Source organism: Gadus chalcogrammus, chromosome 23 (genome assembly GCF_026213295.1).
Source record: "Gadus chalcogrammus isolate NIFS_2021 chromosome 23, NIFS_Gcha_1.0, whole genome shotgun sequence".
NCBI classification, from domain to species: Eukaryota; Metazoa; Chordata; class Actinopteri; order Gadiformes; family Gadidae; genus Gadus; species Gadus chalcogrammus.
The window spans coordinates 288321-312946 of NC_079434.1; the positions used below are offsets into that span (position 1 = coordinate 288321).

At 42.5% G+C, this 24626-nt stretch overlaps 2 protein-coding genes across 3 annotated transcripts; one reads left to right on the forward strand and one right to left on the reverse strand.

Annotated features, from left to right (window-relative positions):
• Positions 1-7007: 7007 nt before the first annotated feature.
• LOC130376798 (uncharacterized) lies at positions 7008-12482 on the reverse strand. 2 transcript variants are annotated; one of them, XM_056583688.1, is made up of 4 exons: positions 11628-12482; positions 11156-11350; positions 10964-11043; positions 7008-10507 (listed from the first exon to the last, which is right to left on the reverse strand). In XM_056583688.1, the coding sequence occupies exons 1-4, from the start codon at positions 11685-11687 to the stop codon at positions 9544-9546; spliced, it is 1299 nt and encodes a 432-aa protein (XP_056439663.1). In that variant the 5' UTR covers positions 11688-12482; the 3' UTR covers positions 7008-9543. The 2 variants fall into 2 exon arrangements, with proteins under 2 accessions (XP_056439663.1, XP_056439662.1); XM_056583687.1 differs by having other exon boundaries at positions 12099-12476.
• On the forward strand, positions 7025-10408 carry LOC130376794 (uncharacterized). The gene is made up of 3 exons (XM_056583681.1): positions 7025-7782; positions 7936-8071; positions 8283-10408. Exons 1-3 carry the CDS (start codon positions 7139-7141, stop codon positions 9030-9032), a joined length of 1530 nt encoding a protein of 509 aa, XP_056439656.1. The 5' UTR covers positions 7025-7138; the 3' UTR covers positions 9033-10408.
• Positions 12483-24626: the final 12144 nt, after the last annotated feature.

Consider the following 24626-nt stretch of genomic DNA (forward strand, 5'->3'; position numbering starts at 1 on the left):
ATTTGTTTCTGTTAGGTTAAGTTGGGTTAACGGGTTTGGGGTCTTTATTGTTTGTGTGTTGTTTATTGTGCGTAGTGTTGCCGCCACCGTTACCGAGACTTGCATGTCCGTTGGTTGGGTGTGCGGTGCGCTGTGTGTTGCGGATGTGTGTTAAATAATGGCAGCTCTCGGGATCGCGCGGTGTATGAGGCACGAGAGTTGCGTCACCGTTTAACCTGGGCTCCCGTCTCGTGCAGAACAAGTTTGCCCATAATGTCAAACTTGTTCTGCTCTTTGGTTTGCTGCATTCATACAGCGATTCTCTGCTGCTGAACTAGCTACATGTTGCTTGTTCTATTGCTGTCTGGCATTCAGAAATGTAAAATAGAAGTTTCAAATTATTAATTTTAATAAAGTGAACTTAAAACTCGTTTTGCATTCTTTGAATTTTTTTTTTTTTAAATAATATTAACCTTAATTTGAAATATTAAGTTAACACCCCTGAATTATTTTTTTGAGTTTGTAAAATATAAAAATCTTAGTTGGTATAACTAACTTTCAAGTTTGTCTAAAGAAGAAAATCACGTTTTTGATGGGCTCAAAACTCAAAAATTGATTGCAGTAAGTTGCCTTGCAATTTTGAGTTTGCCCAACTTTTTATTTTTTACAGTGTACCACAGATTTCAGCCGGACAGATAGAACTCAGAGAAGTTTCTGTTATCGATTGATACGTTTGTAGTTTGCCCCGCCGCCATATTTGTAGTTCTTGGTAGTGAATCCAACACCCCACTCTCCCCTCCCTCCGATCCCCCTTCGTGAATCTCCTCCTCCTCTCCGCCTCGACTACACTGTAAAAAGAAAACTAGTTGTTACAACTAACAAAAGTTAGTGTCCGGGCTGCCTTAAAATGTTAAGTTAGCTGAACTTGTGAAGATTAGTTGAGACAATTGTGTAATGATTAAAAAAAAAAAAACTTTTCTAGTCAAATAAAATGAACCTTTAGTTTACATAACTTAATCAAAATTCAGTTCCTATAGAATTATTTAGTTGAGTCAACACAGTCTTAATTTATTTCAACTGGAATTCCAAAGCTGAAAAGAATTAATCTACATTTCAGTCTACCTACAATATCTATTTAACTTATTATGTTATGTCAACTTCATTATACATTTCTATTTAAGTCAACTTTCATAATTTAGTTCTTCTTAAGATTACATTTATACTACATACTACATAATTGTTAATTCTCTTTTAACTTTATTTTACATTATGCTTAAAGATCTTATCTCTATTGGTTATTGGTTGTTCCAAAGAAACCAAACCAATTCCAGTTCTTCAAAGCTTTAATAAACCAGATGGGCAAGGTAAACACACACTGTAAAAAATAAAACACTCGTAATCCTTAAAAGGGACAGCGATCCCTGAACCACCAAGATAGTAAACGACATGCCTAACACAATTGAAAGAACAACACATAACAAAATACTGTAGGTGAATTATGTTACACTCACTACAACCCATTAAATACGGTATGATTTCTAGATGTCATGGCAACGTCCGCTCGCGACACTGGACTTGCGATTGAGTTATCGACGCGGACGTTCATTCACATAGCCAAAAACAAGAGAATATATGGCTAGATCAAATAAACATCAAGACATACAATTCTAAAAAGAACAGATGAAGCAATGAATGATCTGTACGGAGCACCATAAGGGACATTAGGGAGAACGCTCCCGGACAGAACCTAGTTTGGAAGTCATGCTTAGTGACACGAAAAATAGCCTACTACCAATTGAAGTAGGCTGATTGATTAAATAACGTGACAGTGACACGTATTTTCGTGAGACCATACCCGTACTTCCATGAGTATACTTAAAGGAAGTATACTATCCGCACTGTCTACTACGTTAATTTTTCAGATGTGAGTGCTGTTCCAAATCGAGTACTCCGTGGTGCACTAACCGGAAATTACGATCACGTTTGCCGCCGTGGCTCCTCCCCCGCAATAAACATCCCGCTTTGAACGGTGAACTCTTTACGCCTAGCAGCTATAAAAACTATAAAAACTACAAAATGACTCTATTAATGCAGACTATGTGGGAAATGCGCCGACTTTGGCTCAGCCTGGCTCCGCCTCTTTCTCTACGTAGCTAAGATGGCTGCCGTTGAGTACGGGGGGGGGAGTGTCCTTCGATCCACACTTCACGATTAGCCCGTTTTGAGTACGGCATCCGGGTCCTTGAAGTATACTTCTTTTCGCCGGATCTGAATTGGAACGTACTGCGTACTCAAATTTTGGCTAGTAAGTACGGACAGTACGGGTATTGGAACACGGCACTGTACTTACGTGACACAAACCAGCACCGCAAACGTTCTCTCCCGCTTGAGATGACGTCTTTTTTTATAGGTTCATGGGTCTGATTTGCCGATTTCCCATGCTGATATCCCCGGAGATTCTCGGGCATCTTCGACAATTTGGCTATAGATTGTCTCATTACACGCTAAATAATATAATTATAGCCTAATTATATATATAGCCTATACATATATATAGACAACATATATAATTAGGCAATATATATCCTATACATATAGCATTTGTGGTTTTGGCATAAACATAACTAGGGTGCACTGTACTATCTGCGCACACCCTTTCTGAAGCCTCTCTCTCGCTCTCTCTGTCCCTCCCTCTCTCTCTTTCTCTCTCTCGTACCGTTTTGTGGAGCACGTTCATTGTCTGACAACACTCCCATTCAGAAAGCATTGGTTTACATTTCGTTCTGTGAGGCACGCAAAAAGTCGGACTATCGTACTCTGGAACACGCTTCAATAGATTAACGTTCGTGCGCATGAGCACGCAATCGCGTGATACCGGGTTGAATATGTAGAATAGTCAACACCTATACTATTCTAGTAGTAGCGCCTGTATATAAGATAATCAATATCCCGGATTTACTTGAATAACACATTTTTAAACAACCATACCAGGTTATGTTTGTTAGTGTACTTATGTACTGCCTCTTTTAAGGCATAGACACACATGTCCGTACCATGTTTGCTTTTAAAACCAAATTGTTCATCAGCTGTGACAATATACTCTTGTAATCTATCAAGTATTATTCTCTCTAACACCTTTGACACCACACTAGCCAAGGCTATTGGCCTATAGTTGTCAATACTCGTGAGCTTCCCTGTTTTTTCTTTGACTACAGGTACTAGTAGTACTGACAGCATATGGTCAGGCAGAATTCCATGCATTAGCATTCCTGACAGGCACAGGGCAAGTAATACTGATGCTCTATAACTAGAGTACCTCAAGTGTTCAGCCGTTATCTGATCAAGGCCAGTTGACTTATTTAGAGACAACTTCTCAATAGCATTTCTAATTTCATCAGGCCTAATGACAACATTATCATGTGAAACAGCACCATTAAAAACATCAACAACATTAAAAACATCACTTTTAACACAGTTAAAAAGGTCTTCATAATGTCTCTTCCATAGATCAGCAATATTTGGACTCCCTGTGACCCCATCTATATTAGAGGGCAACGGTACCTTATTATTATTTATAATCTTTACTTCTTTCCAGAAATCTAAAACATCTTTTTGCTGCAACTTTCTAGCCATTGAGTTTGCCCTCAAGGTCTGCTTGTTCCTCTTAATGAAACGCACTGCCCTTTTAAAGTGAGCTACAGCATGCTTTTTTGCATCACATTCTGGACCACTCCTTGGTTTGCCAGCATTGATCCATACTTTAAATGTTTCCCTGGCCTGTTGGTGGACTTCATCAATATGCTCATTCCAGCCAGGCCGGAGTTTGTAATTACACCTTTTCTTAGAGAAAACATTACTAGACTGGTTAAGACCATTTACAATTAAATTATACATTACGCACAGTTCATATTTATGAATAGAATTATCACAATTAATATTATTACACAGAATGGCTTCATAAGGGAGTTTAATTTTCCCTAGATTCTTCTCTGTGTTATCGTGATAGAACCTCAGGTCATCCTCTGAGAGCCTAGCCCACTGGAGTTTAACACCATGTCTATAGTTTTCATTAGTGACCAAGTCTGGTAGGTTCTCCACTTTAAGCATGATGGAGACCGGCATGTGGTCTGATGCTGCTAGCCCATAGGATCTCAACTTGCTCTACACAGTCATGAGCGTCAGACGTACAAATAATGTGGTCCAGCCATGATGTCGTATTCCAGGCCTCACTGACATATGTGAATGTAGTTGCTGGCAACAGGACACTACTTGTTAAAATTAACTTATTGTCATGACAAAACTGAGTCAAATGCCGACCAAACAAGGACTTTTCATCACTGATATCTGCATTCAAATCACCCATTAAGTAGATAGAGGAATACTCTGTTTCCTCTATAAATGCGTTTAGGAAAGCAAGTCTTTCAAGATATAAATCTTCATTATTATGGCTTTCATATGGTGTATACACATTTATAATGATAAAAACCTTGTTGTTGCAAGCTACTTTAATAGCTATGCACCAGTCTACTCCCAATCTGATCACACTTATCAGGGGGTCATATTTTTTATGCCACAAGATAGCGACACCTCCAGGTATCCTACCCTGCACAAGCCCCAGACTCAGGTCTGTTGTGGACTCCCCTGCCCCATGGAAGTTACTGTTAACAGAATTTAGCTTGTCCAGATCCTGTTTAGAAATAAAAGTTTCTTGAATACACAAGATGTCTGTTTCCTCAAGGAGTTTATCAACAACAAGACGTCGCGCCTTGTCTGCTGCAGTTTGACCCAGACGCAGGCCGCGTGCATTATATGACACAACTCTCATGAGAAATAGATTTATTTTTTTCCTTTTTTACATAATGACAGCCCCTGCTTTGACTCCATTTGTGCTCCTGGGCTTGCGTGCCTCATAGAAGCGCCGCACCAAAGCACTGTCTGGCCAAAGGCCAGGATCGTACATGTCATTCACTTCATTACACTCCGCAGTAACTTTGAAGGAGCTGTACCTGCTTTGTGCAGTGTCAATCTTCACACATGTTACATCATGACGGAGTTTGTCTTTCAGATACGCTGTCAGAATATTTACATCCAGCTCAGGCGAGAATTTCGTTGCAAATACACTCACCAACTTTGTCTTTACCGTCCTGATGTGACATCCAGGGCCAGTCCCGACAACTATTTTCTTGTCTCGCCTAGGCTCCTGCCTTGTTTTGGGCCGCAACGCCGGTACTCCACCTCCAGCAGCCTGTAGCCCCCGCTTTGCCACTATGTTCCATGCCGGCGACAAAGCCACAGCAGCGGCACCGCCCCCCTCCATTGATAGTTATATGTCAAGCTTGCTAAACGTTAATGTGCTTTAAAACAATCTTTTTCATGTCATGCTATCTACATAAACGATGTGTCACATGAAAGATAGTACAAGCTTTATTGTGTGCTTATCTCGATTCTTTCACTAGATGTGCAGTGGCGTCTTTGCATTAGGGGCCAGTGGGGCACGGCCCCACCAGAGAACGCTGCCGTGCAGGGCACGATTATACTTTTCTTTTCTTTTTTCAAAAATGTCATTGAGCATAAGTTAATGATACATTCATTGTTAATAATTAATTACATGTCCGCAGTTTTAATGTGATGAACGCAATTGTTGTAGTGTAGTAGTTGTGTGTGAAATAGTTCGTTGCTCCGTCTCGTCTGTTCCGCTCGGTGGGGCCCAGCCGAGATGGCCCCGTCTGCTGCAGTGTAGAAAACTGGTGCTGTTGCGCGAGCAAGCGCGTGCGCAGCGCCCGCTTCTGTTTCGGCGGTGGGGCCAGAAATGTAGTGCCCCAAAGCTCTTCTCATTGGCTGATTTGTAGAAAGGGCGGGGTTTACGGCGGGAGCCAATCAGATCTTGCTAGCTAGCTAACGTAGTTACAGTTACAGTTACTGTTACAGTAAATAACAACAAATGGACGTTTCATTCATTAAATGATGAATCGTGTTGAGTATCTGTCTCATGTGAGATTTAGCACTTGAACAGAAGTTGGAGATAAAACGTTTGGGACCACATCGCCCGACGGATTTAATCATTATTCAAGAGGGAAAGGACAAGAATAGATCGTTCAACCAGGAGTGGTTCAAGCGGAAAAAAAGGCTTGTGTTTCACCTCAGCCACACAAAGGAAACCAGACAGCACTGTCCTTAAAGCACAGGTAATTACCATCTTAGCCCAAACTTACTTAAATTTTCACCCAGGATTATCCAGGGCTGAATAGGCAACCACTCTATCAGGCTAGATTCATTGTTAATTGTACAGTATGGTGGCCTGTAAACTTAATACAACTTAAACCATACTTCTTCTTTTTTTGGTATTTTGTGAGTGGTGGCTTTGTGTATTGATTTCTGTGGAAAGGGTGTGCGCCGTTGTGTTTTTATTGTTGCCACGTTGTTGTTTTCTTGAGTTTTGATATTGTGAGATCTTGAGCGCTGCCATTTGGTGGTGCTATTGCTATGATAGCCTAATATATGTCGTCAGATTCGCGTTTGAGTGATGGCATTATTCAGCTGCAATTTTGGTCCCCTCTGTCACTTGCTACTGTTTTTGTTGTGATGGTAGTAATATGTGGTATTTCTGGATTGCGTTATAATATTTTCCTGCATGGGCCCCACCAGAGTTTCCAAACCAAAATCGCCACTCTAGATGTGAAAGAATAACGTCAATGACACACTTTCCCTGGTTACTACAATGTGATGACCCCCCCCCCCCCCCCCCCCCCCACCGCGCACACACACACACACACACACACACACACACACACACACACACACACCGACTGAAACTGTCCGTTCACACCAAAAGCGAAATTTATCGCCCGTTCGCGTTGTCGCCGAAGTTTTGTCGCGCCAGACATTATAATCTGTCGCTGTGCAAGTTTTTTCGAATTTTTCGCGCCACAACAAGATAATCACCATTGCATGTCTTTACCTTTTGTGGAAGAGGGAGAGACGTCGGAGGACCCGACGCAGTATATTCATAATATTGTAATGACCACGGAAGAGGCAGTGAATTCACTCTGTGCACGACGAAAATGCTAACTTCCTGTTTGAGGGCGGAAGTTGAGCCTCTAGCTTCCGCTTGGCGGTTTGTTGACATTAGCCGGCTGGCGGTGTGAGGTTATTGTTCGCAATGGATCGGAAAAAACGATTTACTTTTCAAAGGGCAGTCGGTGGTAATAACCACCATTGTTGTGTGCCACTTTGTACAGCCGGGGGGAGATTCAACAAAGTTTTGAGCTTTCATAGTTTCCCAAAGGAACCTACTTTACGCGCCCAGTGGCTTGTGAAAGTCAGAAGAGAAGGTTTCACCCCAACCACCAGCTCTAGAGTGTGTAGTCGACACTTTGAGCAAGAAGACATAGTTATCTCTTCTGCTGGAAAGCGGTGTCTTCGACCAAATATTATTCCATCCTTGTTCGGTTGGAATAATTACACCAAAAAAACTCAACGGCCCGGAGTTTGGGATCGCCGGCCTCGAGCAACCCAGGCTTTGGACCGCGCCCCCGAGGATGACCCCACCCCCGAGGATGACTCCACCGTGGAGATGGAAGTGGGTGAAAACAGTGTCTCTGGATGTACTGAGTTGGCTTCGACACCTCTGATGGAAGACCACGATTACACAGCCAGCTCTTTCATCGTGGTCGACCGTGAGAAATTTGAGAGCATGTCGAGGCAGATCGAGGAGCTCACACGGCAGATCGAAACACTGCACATGGAGAGATTTGGATTGCAACGGTTTTCTACATCACCAAGTGACATTCGCTACTATACCAGGTAAGAAATGTTGAACCTGAACTTTTCTAATTATCACACAAGCATTTCACTTGCCTCCCATCTGTATGATTGATTTGAATGATGATTAAATTGGAATGTTTTAATGTAATATGAATGCCATCACCATAAAAGCTATGTCCTGTTTGCATGCAGATTTCCATCATATGAACATTTGATGGCTTTTTGGGATCTAATTCAAGAGGCAACAAGCAGAATGGTGAGAGTCACCAGTGGTCAGAAGAACCTCTCCACCAGTACATCCACTGAGACCCCTATGAACAGACCAACAGTAAGTTTTACAACAAACATATACCACCGGCTCGGTACATGTGGATCACACATTTTGCTGGTGACTGCCACAGAAGAGGCAGTTAACTGTGTATTGTTTCTGCTCAGCTCTGTGCATGCACCACATATTTTAAACACCCTAGTTTGTGTATGTTATCGTTGTGTTGTAGTGCTTCTATCTACAGTATCTAATACAGTGACATTTTCCCTAGAAACTGCTGCCAATTGACGAGCTCTTCCTCTTCCTCAACTACCTGTCAACCGGGTGTACACAAAGGGAGCTTGGTCACAAGTTCAATATCCACAGAGCAACAGCAAGCAGAATAATTGTGACGTGGTCCAACTTTTTGTATACTTTGCTCGGATCGCTCTCCATCTGGATGACCACCAGATCAGTGAGAGAAAACTGCCCCACAGATTTCAATGGGACCTATGAGAACACCCAGGTCGTCCTTGACTGCACAGAGATGAGATGCCAAGCCCCTACCTCCCTTCTGCTTCAAAGTGAGGTATTCTCCGCCTACAAGTCGCACTGTACCTTCAAAGCACTTATTGGCATGTCCCCCCATGGAGCATTGACATTTGTGTCAGCACTTTTTGAAGGCTCCATCAGTGACAAGGAGATTTTCCGTCACTCTGGTATCACCTCTCTCCTAACACCCGACATGGAGGTTATGGTAGACAAGGGGTTTTTGATTGATGAGCTAGTTTCTGGGAAAGTGCATCGCCCTGCTTTTATGCACAAACAGGAGCAAATGTCAGAGGTAGACATCCTTAAAACCCAGTCGATTGCACGCCTGAGAGTCCACGTGGAGAGGCTCATTAGGAGGGTCAAAGAAAACAAATTTTTTGACACGGTCATCCCTCTCTCTATTTGTGGCAGTATAAATCAACTGTTCACTGTTGCATGTCTCCTCTCCAATTATCAGTACGGACCCCTGGTCAAGAAATGGATGGTCTGATTTTCTGGTCTTTTTCAAAATAAACATGCTATTTAACCATACTCCATACTGTTTTTTTTTTTTTAAGTGATTTGTTGTTACTCTTTAAATAAAACTGCTTTACTTCATAAATGTAGTCTACAGCTTTGTTCTGTGTCCTATTGGCTGTGATGGATTTTTTAAAGATGCAAAGGACCATTTATCTGTATTTCAGAAAGGAAAAACACATCATATAGATTTCAAGTGAAATGTATTTGAAAGAGTAAAATTTCATTAATCGTTAGCATGACGTGTCACTGCCTGTTACGAACCTCTGCTCGTTAAAGAGGTGCAACAAAAAGGAGGGAGACAACTGATAAAATGTTTGAATACGTTATCATTTATTGAAAAATCAAGGGATAGGGGGGAATTAAATAAAGAGAAAGGAGATTGCCCTTAAATAAACAAAGCATTCAAATGAACATGTACAATTAACTTAATCATTAGTCACATAAGATTTAAAGGAGTCATCTGCTAAAATGAAATCAACAACTCATGCCACTGCCAGGTATTTGTCCATGTATACATTGAAGAAAAACATGTCAATCCCACGCTTCATTGTTAGCATCATGCCCTCATCCCTCTGGATTCTCTGGATGAAAACATCATCCTGGGCAGAGACAACAAAATCGCACCAACTCATACCTGTGACCAACAGTTGGCCCTGAACTTGCCAATAGTAGGCATGGGTCGGTTTGAGCTGCACTGAACCACTTATTACCTTCAGATAAGGTGCGTCTATGTAATTAGAAATGTTGGGACATTTTATCTCTAAAAGGCCAAACTCTGGCTGTTCTAATGGGTCAAAAACAACCCCATCCGGCGAGGCACCAATCCAAGGTGCATCTGGGTGTACTACAAACCCACATTTGTAGTGGTTGACTCTCTTTATCTGGCAGTACTCCCAGACTGCATCAGCCTCCAACTCCAAACCCCTCTTCATAGCTGCGGTCTGCCGTATCCCTCTTAGAATGCGTTCCGCAAGTCCCTCTTCAGAGGCCTTGCCCACATGACAGACTTCTCTGAAACGAGATGCTGTCACCCGTGGTTTCCGAACATTGTACCAATCGGCACACAAGCTCTGCTCTCGGGTACCACATTCGATCTTATGGGCCAAATCCTCGGTGACTTGAAGACTTTGCATGTGCAGTTGTTGTTTTCTGGAACACGCAAACATGCACTCTGATGGCTCAAGTCTGTAGGCCTGGAGTGGCAACGATGGAGGGGGTGTGGCATCATGGAGAGCCTTTACCTGGTCTTTGGCAGGTTGCTGGTACGACACGGGACTTCCATGTTGAACCTTTCCAAACAGCGAGTCCACTAGTGGAATATCTTCAGTTATCCCCATGCTGCAGATCATAGGGCGGTCAGCAGCAGCAAAGTCTTTGTATACCTCCGACACCCGAAGAACTGAGAGGTCAGGAAGTTCCCCATGAAGACCTTTGTACAGTTTGCTCCTGTATTTTAGAAAACAAACACGCACACGCACACGCACACGCGCACACACACACACACACACACACACACGCACACACACACACACACACACACACACACACACACACACACACACACTAAAAATCTGCAACAGAGTAATACATTCTGCTTGAGTGGAAGAGCATTCTGCAAATGTAATACAATAACAGGTCATCTGAATTAATAATAACACTGAATATCATGAATTACAAGTCAGGCTTTTGACAATTTTATAGACACCTGCTAAAGAGTTTGACACTTAGAGGTGAGTGGAATCAATCATTGATGAAATTAGTTGAACCTATAACTCACTACCGTAGAGAATATAATTACACATAGAACCTACTTTGTAACAATAATGCCAGTTTCCCATCACTGGTTATAAATGCTATTGGCCAATATAATGTATTCTGAAATCCCATAAATAGAGCACTTACCGCACTCCCTCTGTTGTCTTTCTGGCTTTTGGTTTGGCCGAGATCACAGCCATCTTGTCAACAGGGCCCGGCTTTATCCCCTATAGCAATATAGGAAAAAATACAGAATGTGGCAAGTAGGATTGTTTTAAAGCAGGTACAATGTATGCATGAAAGGTGCTTTATACATGAAGTTGGATTGAATGAACTCACCATAACTCTAGGCTTATGCCACTGTTGTTCCCCTTCAGTGCAGCTCAACGTTGGGGGGACAACCTGGAGTTTCAACTGCGAATAGTGCGCAGCTTGAAACAGAAGTGCAACACCGTGGTTGCACAATGCCTTTCCAGCCTTGCAGGTGCAATGGAAGTGCAGGAGCTCCACAGGCTGCACATCTTTTAGGACCACCTATAAAGTACAACATACCAATGTATTCAACGTAATCAATACATATCCCTTGACAGTATTACTCATGTCAAGGGATATATTTATTAAAAGCCTGCCTGATGTATATTCAAATTCTGCCTGAACACCTCCCTTGACAGCCTGGCATGATCCTAGGAAACTCTACTCTAAGCCCAACCATACCCTAACCCTAAAACCTAACAATACCCTACCGAACATTAGGCCTACTATGATTTTTACACTGAACACAATTTCACACTGCCGCTGACTGTATCCATACTCTGAGCTTGTGAGGTTTCTCTGACTTCCTCATTGACCTGTAGCACTCTGCCCTGACCATCACCTCTCCTGAACCCTGATCTTTGTCAGACACTGTGGAAAAAAAAAAAATTGTAGCAAGTTAGTAATTAATAGGATAGCATGCAAGTTAGTTGGTAAGAACAATGACTAGCAACTCTAATAGGAAAATATTGTTGTCCATCTAAAGTTCGTTTGTTCATACACAGGCAATCACAGTTTGCTAACTTGAAAACGAACGAATCAACATTTGATACTTTTAGGCTACTGCCTATATAACACGTAGGAGTGTCAACAACACATAGCCTCCGAACATAACATCATAAACTAAACAAGGGCTAAGACAAACATCTAACGCACGATTTCGACTTTTATAATGTATAGAGATAACATAACATTTACCAGATAACATAACTTTAGCACGTAGCATGGATATCATGTTGTTGTGACTTACCTTCAAAATTGTGCAAATATTGCGATATATACAGTATAAAACCCTTTTCTCGTTTGCTTTGGGGTGCGGGTGAAAAAATGCTGACCAGTCGATGAACATCGTCAACTGTTATCGCCGGCATATGTCCAAGACATCTTGAGAAATTTGCTTCGGCCATTGGGCTACCGGATTCCAGCCATAGACAGCCGAGTCGTGTTGATACCGGAAGCTCGACACCCAATAGGAAGTAGGCTACCGGAAGTAGCATATGCTAATGTGCACGTAGTGAATGAAGTATTGAATAGACAGATTTATTAGATAGGCCTACCTAATAAACCGTTGGAACACACAAGACCGGAAACATAGCAACGCCGATAAACAAACCCCGAGAAGCCCAATCCCTATGAGAGCTCCCCGCGCTACGGCCATCCGGAGGCGCACAGAGCTTTTGGCCGTGATATTATGTGTACAAATATTATATTATATACTATTATATTATATATAGAGCTCCGGGAGTCGCAAACGGCAACATTCACTTTCTCCTCCATGCTGCAGTTCACCCCGCACTGCACTGATTTTGACGGTTGAACACTGATTGGCTGTTACGTTACACATGTGACTCAGTGGCCACGCTGCTGAACGCTGATTGGCTGTCATCCGGCGAAATTTACGTCAAAGTTCAAATATTTCAACTCGAGCGAATTTGTCGCGCCACAAATCCTCGTGAACGCGCTCGCCTGTGCATGGCGAAAGTGTGGCGCGACAAATCAAAACTTGTTGCCGGTTTTCTCTCGCGAAAAATTCGCCCGATACACGTCTACGTTCACTTTGTATGGGATCCTGTCGCCCCGTCGCGTTTGGTATGAACGCACAGTAACACTTGATTACTGATTACACTTGACACTTGAACCATTTCGAACTTTATCAGAACAGCTCAGCTATTCAAACGTTTACACTTTAGCTGTTTGTTTAACTCTTCACTTTTTTTGTTTCAAAAATAATTATCAATGTCAATTATCAATTGTTTACTCGATTTAGGCTTTTGAACTTAACCGTGTGGGAAAGTTATATAGGATGTAGTTTCCGCTTGGTGTGTTATGGTTCTCAACCAATTATGTTTGATTAACCTGTTTGTAGTTTTCTTCATGAATATAACACTTACAGATGTATTACTTGGGAATGGGATTGCGGGTGGTTTGCAATGGTTAGTGTGGCAGTCTGGTCACAGGGTGGCAGTATTGAGTCTTACTATAAAATGCGGCGCCCGTTGCATCCTGGGCCCAGTTTCCCGAAAGCATCGTTAGCCTTATAAGTTGATCGTGAAGTGAGTCGTACGAGCATCGTACAGTTTTCACACCGTTTCCCGAAAGCAATGTTGTAAACGAACGTCGTGAAAACGCTCATATCTAGCGAGGACTCCAGGGTTCTCGTAGGACTCCAAGAGCATCGTTAGCCTACTATAGTCTCAGTGGCGTCACAAGGCATATAATAAAATCAAATGATTCCATTGCTCTTGTGTGGGAGGTCGCTCTCAAGCTGCACTTGCTGTCTCCCTCTGATTTTAATTCAACCATCGTGGTTAAAATGTCCTCATATTGATCATGACAGAAGACATAGGCTACTAGACATGCATCATGCTGAGACCAGCGGGTGTCGGAGAATTTCTGCAGGCGTTTTTTGTTGCGGTTGTTTGCATTAAGCACTGTAGGCGCTTCGGTGAGTCTGTGATGAAGTTAACTATTTATTGGACCCTGTCAGTAACATCCCTGACCATAGTTAATCGCGTTTGTAGCCTACACTCAGAGTGAACTCATTATTGCATGCAGGTGTCTTTATTCATAAAAAAATTAAAACATTCGGGAGTATGCAATAATACAAATGATTCTAAAGAGGTCAGAGACTCCGTGCACAGCCCCGCCTTCCCCAGTGAACCAAGAAACCCTGCGCCGTGACGAACGGGGGTTTTGACCCCCTCTGTTTTACACATGAAACTTGAGATAAGAAGGTGAAATCGCCGGGCGTGCCAAGCTGCGTCCGAACCGGCTCGGCAGTGTAAAAAAGACCTATAGCCAGGGTTCGAGTTAGGTGGGAGCCAGTGGGAGCCGAGCTCCGAGAGAGGTCTGGCTCCCATGAAAGCAGCAAACTCAAATATCTGTGAGGGTCTCTGAAAATTCAGCAGCATAATATTGTAATTACAAATAAAGCTATTTTCCTTTCCACATGCATGAGTAATAATAGAACGCCGGTCATTATCGGGAAAATATGCCCAGACAGGGCGAACCGGACACCGAGGCGAAACGGAGGTGCCTCGACCTGAAGGGGCTTATTTTCAATAATGAGCGGCTACTTGCCAAACGAAAAAATAACTTTACAAGGTGTCCTTTTACAATTTATTTGTTACCATACGTAGTGTTGATCAGCAGAGAAATAGTTAGCCAAAGACGTTGACGTCGCTTAGCAACCGAAGAAGCTGGCGTTGTTGTGAAGGGCCCATGCAAGTGAACAGAGCGTTCCACGGCATTGAGAAGAGCCGTGTCATAATAGCCCATATTTACGTCCTATATTAGATTAGATTAGGCTTTATTGATCCTTTTGGGATGACTCCACACACAATATTAAATTATAAACTCTTAGATAACTATAAAAAGTAAAACAAAAAGTAAACAGTAAAAAATATTTATAATAATACAAGATAAACAATAAACTCTTAACTAACTTAACTATAAAAAGTAAACAAAAACAGTAAACAATAAACTCTTAGCTAATATAGAAAGTAGAGATAATAGAAGTAAAACAGGATTCAAGTAAAATAAAATGAGATAGATGTAGAGAACTGTATAGAGGATAAATATAAATAAATATTAATAAATGTATAAATAAAAGTAAACATAAATAAACATATATATATATATATACTGTGGCAACCCGGTACTCGATTGGGCCGGGTTCCACGGATAAATGACACTTTTAGCGAGGGTTAAAGCCATCCAAGGCATTTATTTAACAATCATCTTAAATCAAAGTAAGTACTCGCGGTCTCTAGGGCGTCCGTGGGCCTCTGGCCTCTAGCCTCTAGCCTCTCGCGGACACGAGCACTTCCTCCTTCCTTGCTCCCGTGCCGTGCTGTCCTCCTGTCTGTCTTCGACCTCCTTTTATCATGGCTCCTCTGCCACCGGCCAGGTGTCCCCCAATCACACTGATTGGGGAGGCGAAAGGGCTGCTCTCGGTCGCCGTCTGGTGGGTGACGACGGTACACGCCGTCCAGGACCAACCCTCGGGCTGGTCCGGGCCGAGGCTTACGGGGCGGGATGCCACAATACATATACACAAACACACACACATACATATACACAGATACATATATATATCCATATATATAAATACATATACATATACATACACATATATATACATACATATACATACACATACGGCATAGTGGATAAATATCATATCATATAGTGGATAAATAAAATGAAATGACGGTGAGCAAGGGGTGGCTGACAGTTAAATAAAATAAATTAGCAGTTCAAATTAAGCAGTGGAATAGTTTATATCTCTCCTCTTTACTCTATTACTTCTATTCTATTTCCTCCTACTTCCCTCCGAGTGAGGAGTTGTATAGTGTGATGGCATGAGGGACAAAGGAGTTCTTAAGTCTGTTGGTCCTAACTTTGGGAAGGAGCAGCCTTCCACTGAACAGGCTCCTCTGGTTGCTGTTGACGGTGTGCAAGGGGTGGCTGGCATTATCAATAATGTCCAGCAGTTTGTCCAGTGCCCTCCTCTCTGCCACCATCACCAGTGGGTCCAGCTTCATGCCGACCACAGAGCCAGCCCGCCTGATCAGTTTATCCAGTCTGGGGGTGTCCCTCTTGTTTATGATGCCTCCCCAGCACACCAGTGTGGCACCAGAGAGCAAAGTCCCCCACCAGACTCCGATACTCCTCCTCTCTGTCACCCCTAATACACCCAACGATGGCTGTGTCATCTGCGTACTTCTGTAGATGACATAGCTCAGAGTTGTAGCAAAAGTCTGAGGTGTACAGGGTGAAGAGAAGAGGGGCCAGCACTGTACCCTGGGGGGCTCCAGTACTGCTGACCACAGTGTCAGACGTGATGTCCTTCAGCCTGACGTACTGTGGCCTGTCAGTGAGGTAATCGTCAATCCAGTCCAACAGATAGGGTTCCACTCCCATCCTGTTCAGTTTGTCGTGAAGCATAGAGGGCTGGATGGTGTTAAAGGCACTGGAGAAGTCCAAGAAGAGAATCCTCACTGTGCCGCTTCCCTTATCCAGATGGGAGTGGACTCGGTGTAGCATGTAGAGGATGGCATCCTCCACACCAACATCTGGCTGGTACGCAAACTGCAGGCGGTCCTGGGCGTGCTGTACCTGGGGTCTGAGGAGGTTAAGGAAGAGCCGCTCCAACGTCTTCATCAGGTGTGAAGTGAGTGCCACCGGTCAGAAGTCATTCAGCTTGCTGGTCCTGTTCTTCTTCGGAACCGGAACGATGCAGGATGTCTTCCAGATCGTGGGCACTCTCCCTAGCCGCAGACTAAGGTTGAAGATCCGTTGTAGCGGTTCTCCCAGTTCTGCAGCGCAGGTCTTCAGCAGTCTCGGACACACTTTGTCTGGGCCTGTTGCTTTCCTGGGCCGGAGCTTCCTCAGCTGTCCTCTGACCTGGTCTAACCCCCCCCCGTCCGTCCGTCAAAATTCAGTTCAAGGCCGGTACGGTCTCCCCCCACGTCAACAACTTTAAGAGACCCCACAGAGATGGAATCATAACTCGAACCCTGCCTATAGCCTACTTCATCCTGCCCAACAATATGGGCAGGATCTAGACCAAGCTCTCCTAATCGGGTCAGCAATAGCCGTCTTTGAATGATAATGAATGAATGGAACGTTGCATTTTTAATGCCTACAAATATTCTTCACTAGAGAGCCAATCAATGAAACCTTATGCGGAATCAGATAAAGTTGGCTCTCTGCGCAAAGCTATGTTTCAGAAATCAGCACATTCAGATAAATGTAGTTGTCACACAAGCTTTTTTGGATTTTTGTAACATGGAATTATTTCAGGGGGGGAAATACCGTGAATAAATGTATGCACAGTGCGTTCAAGATTAGGACTGATATATGAATGAGAATGATCGTACAAGCGAAGATCCATCGTTATCGGGAAACTGGGCCCAGTGCCCTATACCACGAAGCTCACTGAACATACCCAGGCTTTCTTGGGAAAAACTGGCTCGACAGAGCCGCAACTCGCAATCAGAGTTAAATGGTACCACGAAGCTCACTTTAGATTCAATTAGCTGAACCAGGTTTTCCGCTTTAGGTTCAGTGCGCGTTCACGTGAAAGGGGCGTTTTTTGCGTCATTTTTCTCACCTTTACGATAGATCAAGCAGTCTATATGCGTATAAGTGAAAAGATTCTGCATATTGTCTGTAAAATAACTATGCCAAATGCAGAATTGTTCGCCATTAATCCAAATAGAATGATGATGATTAAAAAATGCATAAGCAACGTCCATCCTGCCTTATTCTATCATTTAGGGAATTCACTTTAAATACACCCTATTTAAGAAATGTATGGCATGTTTTCGACCGCTGAGAGGTAGCGGCTCTAGCGTAATGGATTGGTATAAGACCCGAACGCCAGCGACAGTGGTTCAATTTCGCCAGACTTTCATCATGCATTTTACCCCCATAGATGTGGTGCCAGCACGGCCTTGAAAATATGGGTTCAAGTTCGAAATAAGCACAAAAATATAATTCCATAAGCTTTAGTGAATAAGTATTCCATATGCATGAGAATTAGGACTTTTTAAGCTAAAAACGCGCTACCTCCACTCTTGCACACTGTCACGGAGACACAATGCGCAACAGTAATCATTGTCTACATAAGGTCCAAAAGGACGATCAAATAACGAACACCCTCTGATGAGAATCTGTATCTCTCATGAAGAACCCCAATTTCGTTGTTTGCACAATGACAATAAAGTCTGAAATCTGAATATCGTCAGACAATGCCAAGGGATCGGTTCTGTCCCGTAAAACCCTCTGTCTCCGGAGAGACGCCTGTACGAGAAGTGCGCCGGGGTCCACGGGAACACCCACAAATGGTGACGCCATTGTCAGAGGAGGGGCCGAAAAACTGCTCCCGACCAGGGGCCGTATTCACAAAGGATCTTAGGGCTAAAAGTAGGTCCTAACTGGCGAATTTAGGAGTAACTCCTACAAATAATGGGCATGTCACTCTTAAATTTAGGACTCCTAACTTTTTTCACTAAGGGCAATTCACAAAGTATTTTAGGCCTAAAAGTAGCACCCAAGTCTAGGAGAGCTTAAAAGTCCTCAAGAGGACTCCTAACTCAGTAAGACCTATTCACAAAGAATCGTAAAATGCCTGCGAGACGAAATGTTAGGGTATTCAACTTGTTGTGGAGTTAATGCGCGATGCAATAACATCCCCGACTAACAGGAATAATCCGATTAGTCCCGAAATAAAATGTTTGGCCACACTACGTTATTTAGCAACAGGGGAAATGCAACTTTGCAATGCCGACGATTTAAAATTATCGCAACCATCAGTCAGCCGGGCCATAAACTTTCCTTTGGACATTCAACAATTACACAGGATCAAAGCCAACTTCATGGCAATTGCAGGTATGCCCGGTGTGGTCGGTGCTATTGACGGGCCGCACATAAAAATAATTGCGCCATCAAAAGACGAGGACGTGTTCGTCAATAGGAAGAAAGTGCATTCCATCAACACGCAGGTTGCTTTTGATGCAAATTTTAACATAGCCTACTGGATGATGTTGCAAAGTGGCCTGGAGCTTCAGCTACCCATGATTCGCGCATTTTAATGGTGAGCGGTCTGAGGCAGCTTTTTGAGATGTACCAGTTGGGTGTCACTTGCTGGGTGACAGTGATTATCCATGCAAGACGTGGCTCTAGACACCCTACCCCAATCCACAACCGGGAGCACAGTTAAAGTATAACATGTAAGTGATTACGCAGATTATGCTTAGTCCTATGCGTAAAACACTTCGTATTGGTTCTTTGACGCCTTTTATTTGTTGAATCCATATTTATTATTGTTTACTGATTTCTTCAATATATGCTAGAGCACACAAACATACACGAAATGTTGTGGAGAGAGGAATTGGGCAGATGAAACGTCGGTTTCATGTCCTCCACGGCGAAATACGCCTCACCCCAGAGAGGGCAAGCACAGTAATCACTGTATGTGCCATTCTACACAACCTCTGCAAGCGGAGGAACATTCCACAGCCAGACGATGATGATGATGATGATGATGATGATGATGATGATGATGGCGATCAACATGACAAGGAATTTGGCCGTGTGGAACCGAGTGGACTGGCATTTAGGGATCACTTTGAAAACACATTTTAGGTAAACACCTTGGCACAAATCAGTCAACACTTGGGTAGTTCATAACATTTAAATTGTACGTATTTTCATTGTTTGCTTTCTCCCTCTCTTGCACGTGCAGGCTACAACGTCATTATCGTGGTCTGCACAAAATTGTCATCATGCGTGTATTCTGCTAACTGCACTATAACTACTGAATAGGAATTCATTTCTAGCCTAGGCTATTTCCTTGTTTTTCGGTGATTCAGTGGGCTCGTCTGAACAACCAATCACCGAACTGAACGCTTCTAAACTCGTGCACGAGAATTGACGTAATCCATAGCAACGGCGCGTCACTCTTAGTTCACTCTTTGTGATTTATCCTTAGTAAGAGTAGGTCTCAGCGGCTTTGTGAATAACTTTTAAGAAAAAACTCCTACGTAAAATGTTTTAGCGCGAGTTAGGAGCACTCCTAGCGGTAAGATAAAATGCTTTGTGAATACGGCCCCAGGTTTGGTTGCGAGCATAAGTCACCATGGTGATACAGCGACGCTAAAAGAGATCGACTTTCGTGGTACAACTAACCCAGGCTTGGAGCTCAACATACCTCGCTAACCCTCTAAGCGAGCTTCGTGGTACAGGGCCCTGGTCCCTTCTTCCGTTTGATTACCTTTGGACAGCGTTGGTCTTTGCCGGGAAGACGAGGTGTGTCTCCATTGTGTGCTAACGGAGTGGCCTATGGACATATGCAGGCTGTTGTTGCTGTATTAAACACTTATATAGCGATAACAGTGAGTATTTGTGGTCGATGGACGTGTTTGCTTTGGATGTCTGGGGATTTTCGGCGCTGTCACACCAAAATTGTACCGGGGCGAAAATTTTACCGCCAACGTAATCTGCATTCGAAACATTACGTCATGTCCGTTGCCAGGCAGGTTTCAAAAAACATTCGCGCTCATGTTGGCAACTTTATTTATATAGCACTTTTCATACGCAAGGCGGACTCAAAGTGATTCACATATAAACATTGTCATACGATAAAATAAAATAATAGATAAGTAAAAGAAACCAATGCAAAGAAATTAGTAAAATAGAAAGTGCAATGTATTTAAGATCAGGGGCCGTATTCACAAAGGATCTTAGGGCTAAAAGTAGGTCCTAACTGGCGAATTTAGGAGTAACTCCTAAAAATAATGGGCGTGTCACTCTTAAATTTAGGACTCCTAACTTTTTTCACTAAGAGCAATTCACAAAGTATTTTAGGACTAAAAGTAGCACCTAAGTCTAGGAGAGCTTAAAAGTCCTCAAGAGGACTCCTAACTCAGTAAGACCTATTCTCAAAGAATCTTAAAATGCCTGCGAGACGAAATGTTAGGGTATTCAACTTATTGTGGAGTTAATGCGCGATGCAATAACATCCCCGACTAACAGGAATAATCCGATTAGTCCCGAAATAAAATGTTATAAAAATTATAAATTATAAAAATATATATATAACTTATAAAAAATAAAAATAATTGCGCCATCAAAAGACGAGGACGTGTTCGTCAATAGGAAGAAAGTGCATTCCATCAACACGCAGGTTGTTTTTGATGCAAACTTTAACATAGCCTACTGGATGTTGTTGCAAAGTGGCCTGGATCTTCAGCTACCCATGATTCGCGCATTTTAATGGTGAGCGGTCTGAGGCAGCTTTTTGAGATGTAGGAGTTGGGTGTCACTTGCTGGGTGACAGTGACTATCCATGCAAGACATGGCTCTAGACACCCTACCTTAATCCACAACCGGGAGCACAGTTAAAGTGTAACATGTAAGTGATTACGCAGATTACGCTTAGTCCTATGCGTAAAACACATCGTATTGGCTCTTTGCGAGCACACAAACATACACGAAATGTTGTGGAGAGAGGAATTGGGCAGATGAAACGTCGGTTTCATGTCCTCCACGGCGAAATACGCCTCACCCCAGAGGGCAAGCACAGTAATCACTGTATGTGCCATTCTACACAACCTTTGCAAGCGGAGGAACATTCCACAGCCAGACGATGATGATGATGATGATGATGATGATGATGATGATGGCGATCAACATTACAAGGAATTTGGCCGTGTGGAACCGAGTGGACTGGCATTTAGGGATCACTTTGAAAACACATTTTAGGTAAACACCTTGGCACAAATCAGTCAACACTTGGGTAGTTCGTAACATTTATTTTCTTTTAGATTTTACGTATTTTTATTGTTTGCTTTCTCTCTCTCTTGAACGTGCAGGCTACAACGTCATTATCGTGGTCTGCACAAAATTGTCATCATGCGTGTATTCTGCTAACTGCACTATAACTACTTAATATGAATTCATTTCTAGCCTAGGCTATTTCCTTGTTTTTCGGTGATTCAGTGGGCTCGTCTGAACAACCAATCACCGAACTGACCGCTTCTAAACTCGTGCACGAGAATTGACGTAATCCATAGCAACGGCGCGTCACTCTTAGTTCACTCTTTGTGATTTATCCTTAGTAAGAGTAGGTCTCAGCGGCTTTGTGAATAACTTTTAAGAAAAAACTCCTACGTAAAATGTTTTAGCGTGAGTTAGGAGCACTCCTAGCGGTAAGATAAAATGCTTTGTGAATACGGCCCCTGATCTACAGTCTCTCTGGTACCCACGTCTGGACTCCAACCCGACCCAAAGGAATTTAGGACTTTCTCTGGGACTCCAACCTGGATTTTAGTCAATTTCTATTCTAGGCTAGGACTCTAATCTAAGACTCTAACCCAGATTCTAGGACTCTAACCCAGACACACGTCAGAACTCTAACCACGCACCAAAAGCCTTATTCTGGCACTCCAACCCAAACAGACGTCGGGACTCTAACCCAGACAGAACTCAGTTCTTTCTCTGGGACTCCAACCCGACCTAAGGAACTTGGTCCTTTCTCTGAGACTCCAACTCAGATTCAAGGACTCTAACCCAGACAGAACTTGGGTCTCAAACCCTTATCCTTTCTCTCTGGTATCAGATCATGTATCTTTCTGGTAAAAATAGAAAAATAAAGGGAAAGTTAAAAAGGCATTTTAGTAATAAAATAGAAAATAAAGGCAAAGTTAAAAACAAAAGCTTTTTATAAAGTGCAATGTATTTAAGATTTAGCCGAAAGCTAAAGCAAACATAAAAGTCTACAATCTTGTTTTAAAGGTGCTCAGAGTTGGGGCAAGTTTTAAATCCTCAGGGAGTTTATTCCAGCTATTTGTTGCATAGTAACTAAAGCCTGCTTTCCCATGTTTCGTGTTTACTCTGGGGATAATTAACAGATTGGTCTCAGAAGATCTTAGTGTTCTAGAAGGCTTATGTAGTGGAAGCATATCAGTTAAATATTTTGCCCCGAAACCATGTAGGGATTCATAGGTTAGCAACATGATTTTAAAATAAATTCTCTGACCTACAGGAAGCCAATGTAACGATTTAAGAATTAGTGTAATATGTTCAACAAGCTGAAGCTTCCTTAGAGTTTATTTTGGGAGACCTGTAAGGAGACCATTGCAGTAATCAAGCTTACTAGTGATAAAGGCATGTACAAGTTTTTGCAAGTCTTTGGTGGACATGAGCCCTCTAAGTCTTGCTACATTTTTAAGGTGATAATATGCAGATTTTGTAACTGATTTGATGTGACTGTCGAAATGTAAATCAGAATCTATGATAACCCCTAGATTTCTGGCTTTGATTAAGGTTTTCAAAGACAGAGAGTGAAGGTGTTGGGTTACTTTAAGCCTTTCCGTTTTAGCACCAAATACAATTATCTCTGTTTTGTCCTCAGTTAGTTTAAGGAAATGTCGGCACATCCAGTCTTTCACTTGCTCAATGCACTGGCACAGCAGATCTATGGGTTGAAATCCTGATTGGAAGGTGTCATAGCAACCAGTTGATGCCAGGAAGTGATTAAGTTGCTGGAGGACAACTTTCTCAATGATTTTACTTATGACGGGTAGATTTGATATTGGTCTGTAGTTGTTAATAATCGAGGTATCTAGGCTCTGCTTTTTTAAAAGGGGTTTAATAACTGCATGTTTCTCTAGCACTTTTTAAGTCTAAATTGTAGGCACGGAGGCTCTCTTTATAGATATCATGGTGAATATGAAGTTTTGTTTTACGCCAGATGCGTTCAACCTTCCTGCATTCTTTTTTCTGTGCCATTACAGAAGCAGCTTTTCTCCAGGGTGCCTTTTGCTTTCCAGAAATCGGTTTAACCTTCTAGGTGCAATAATATCTAATACTTTCGTAATTTTCAAATTAAAGTTTTCTATAAGATCATCAGCAGAACATGGGTTGAGAGGTGGTAGCAAGGAGATGGCCTTTTTAAAAAGTACATTAGATTCTTCATTGATATACCGTTTTTTGACAGTATTTGATTTTGTCTGTATGTCGGGAATAAAATATATATTAAAAAAAACACAAAAGTGGTCAGACAAGGAAAGATCAGTCTCAGAGAGATCATAAACATTGAGGCCCTTTCTGATAACCAGGGGCCGTATTCACAAAGCATTTTATCTTACCGCTAGGAGTGCTCCTAACTCGCGCTAAAACATTTTACGTAGGAGTTTTTTCTTAAAAGTTATTCACAAAGCCGCTGAGACCTACTCTTACTAAGGATGAATCACTAAGAATGAACTAAGAGTGATGCGCCGTTGCTATGGATTACGTCAATACTCGTGCACGAGTTTAGAAGCGGTCAGTTCGGTGATTGGTTGTTCAGACGAGCCCACTAAATCATCATCATCGTCTGGATGTGGAATGTTCCTCCGCTTGCAGAGGTTGTGTAGAATGGCACATACAGTGATTACTGTGCTTGCCCTCTCTGGGATGAGGCGTATTTCGCCGTGGAGGACATGAAACCGACGTTTCATCTGCCCAATTCCTCTCTCCACAACATTTTGTGTATGTTTGTGTGCTCTAGCATACATGGAAGAAATCAGTAAACAATAATAAATATGGATTCAACAAATAAAAGGCGTCAAAGAGCCAATACGATGTGTTTTACGCATACACTCAAAAAAAAAAATCATTGGATCAACGTGATTTTATCATGCCACCTAAATTCCACGTAAACAAATCATGTTATGTCAGCGAATCTTAATCATGTTATTTGAACACATTGTACATGTGTAGGTTGAAC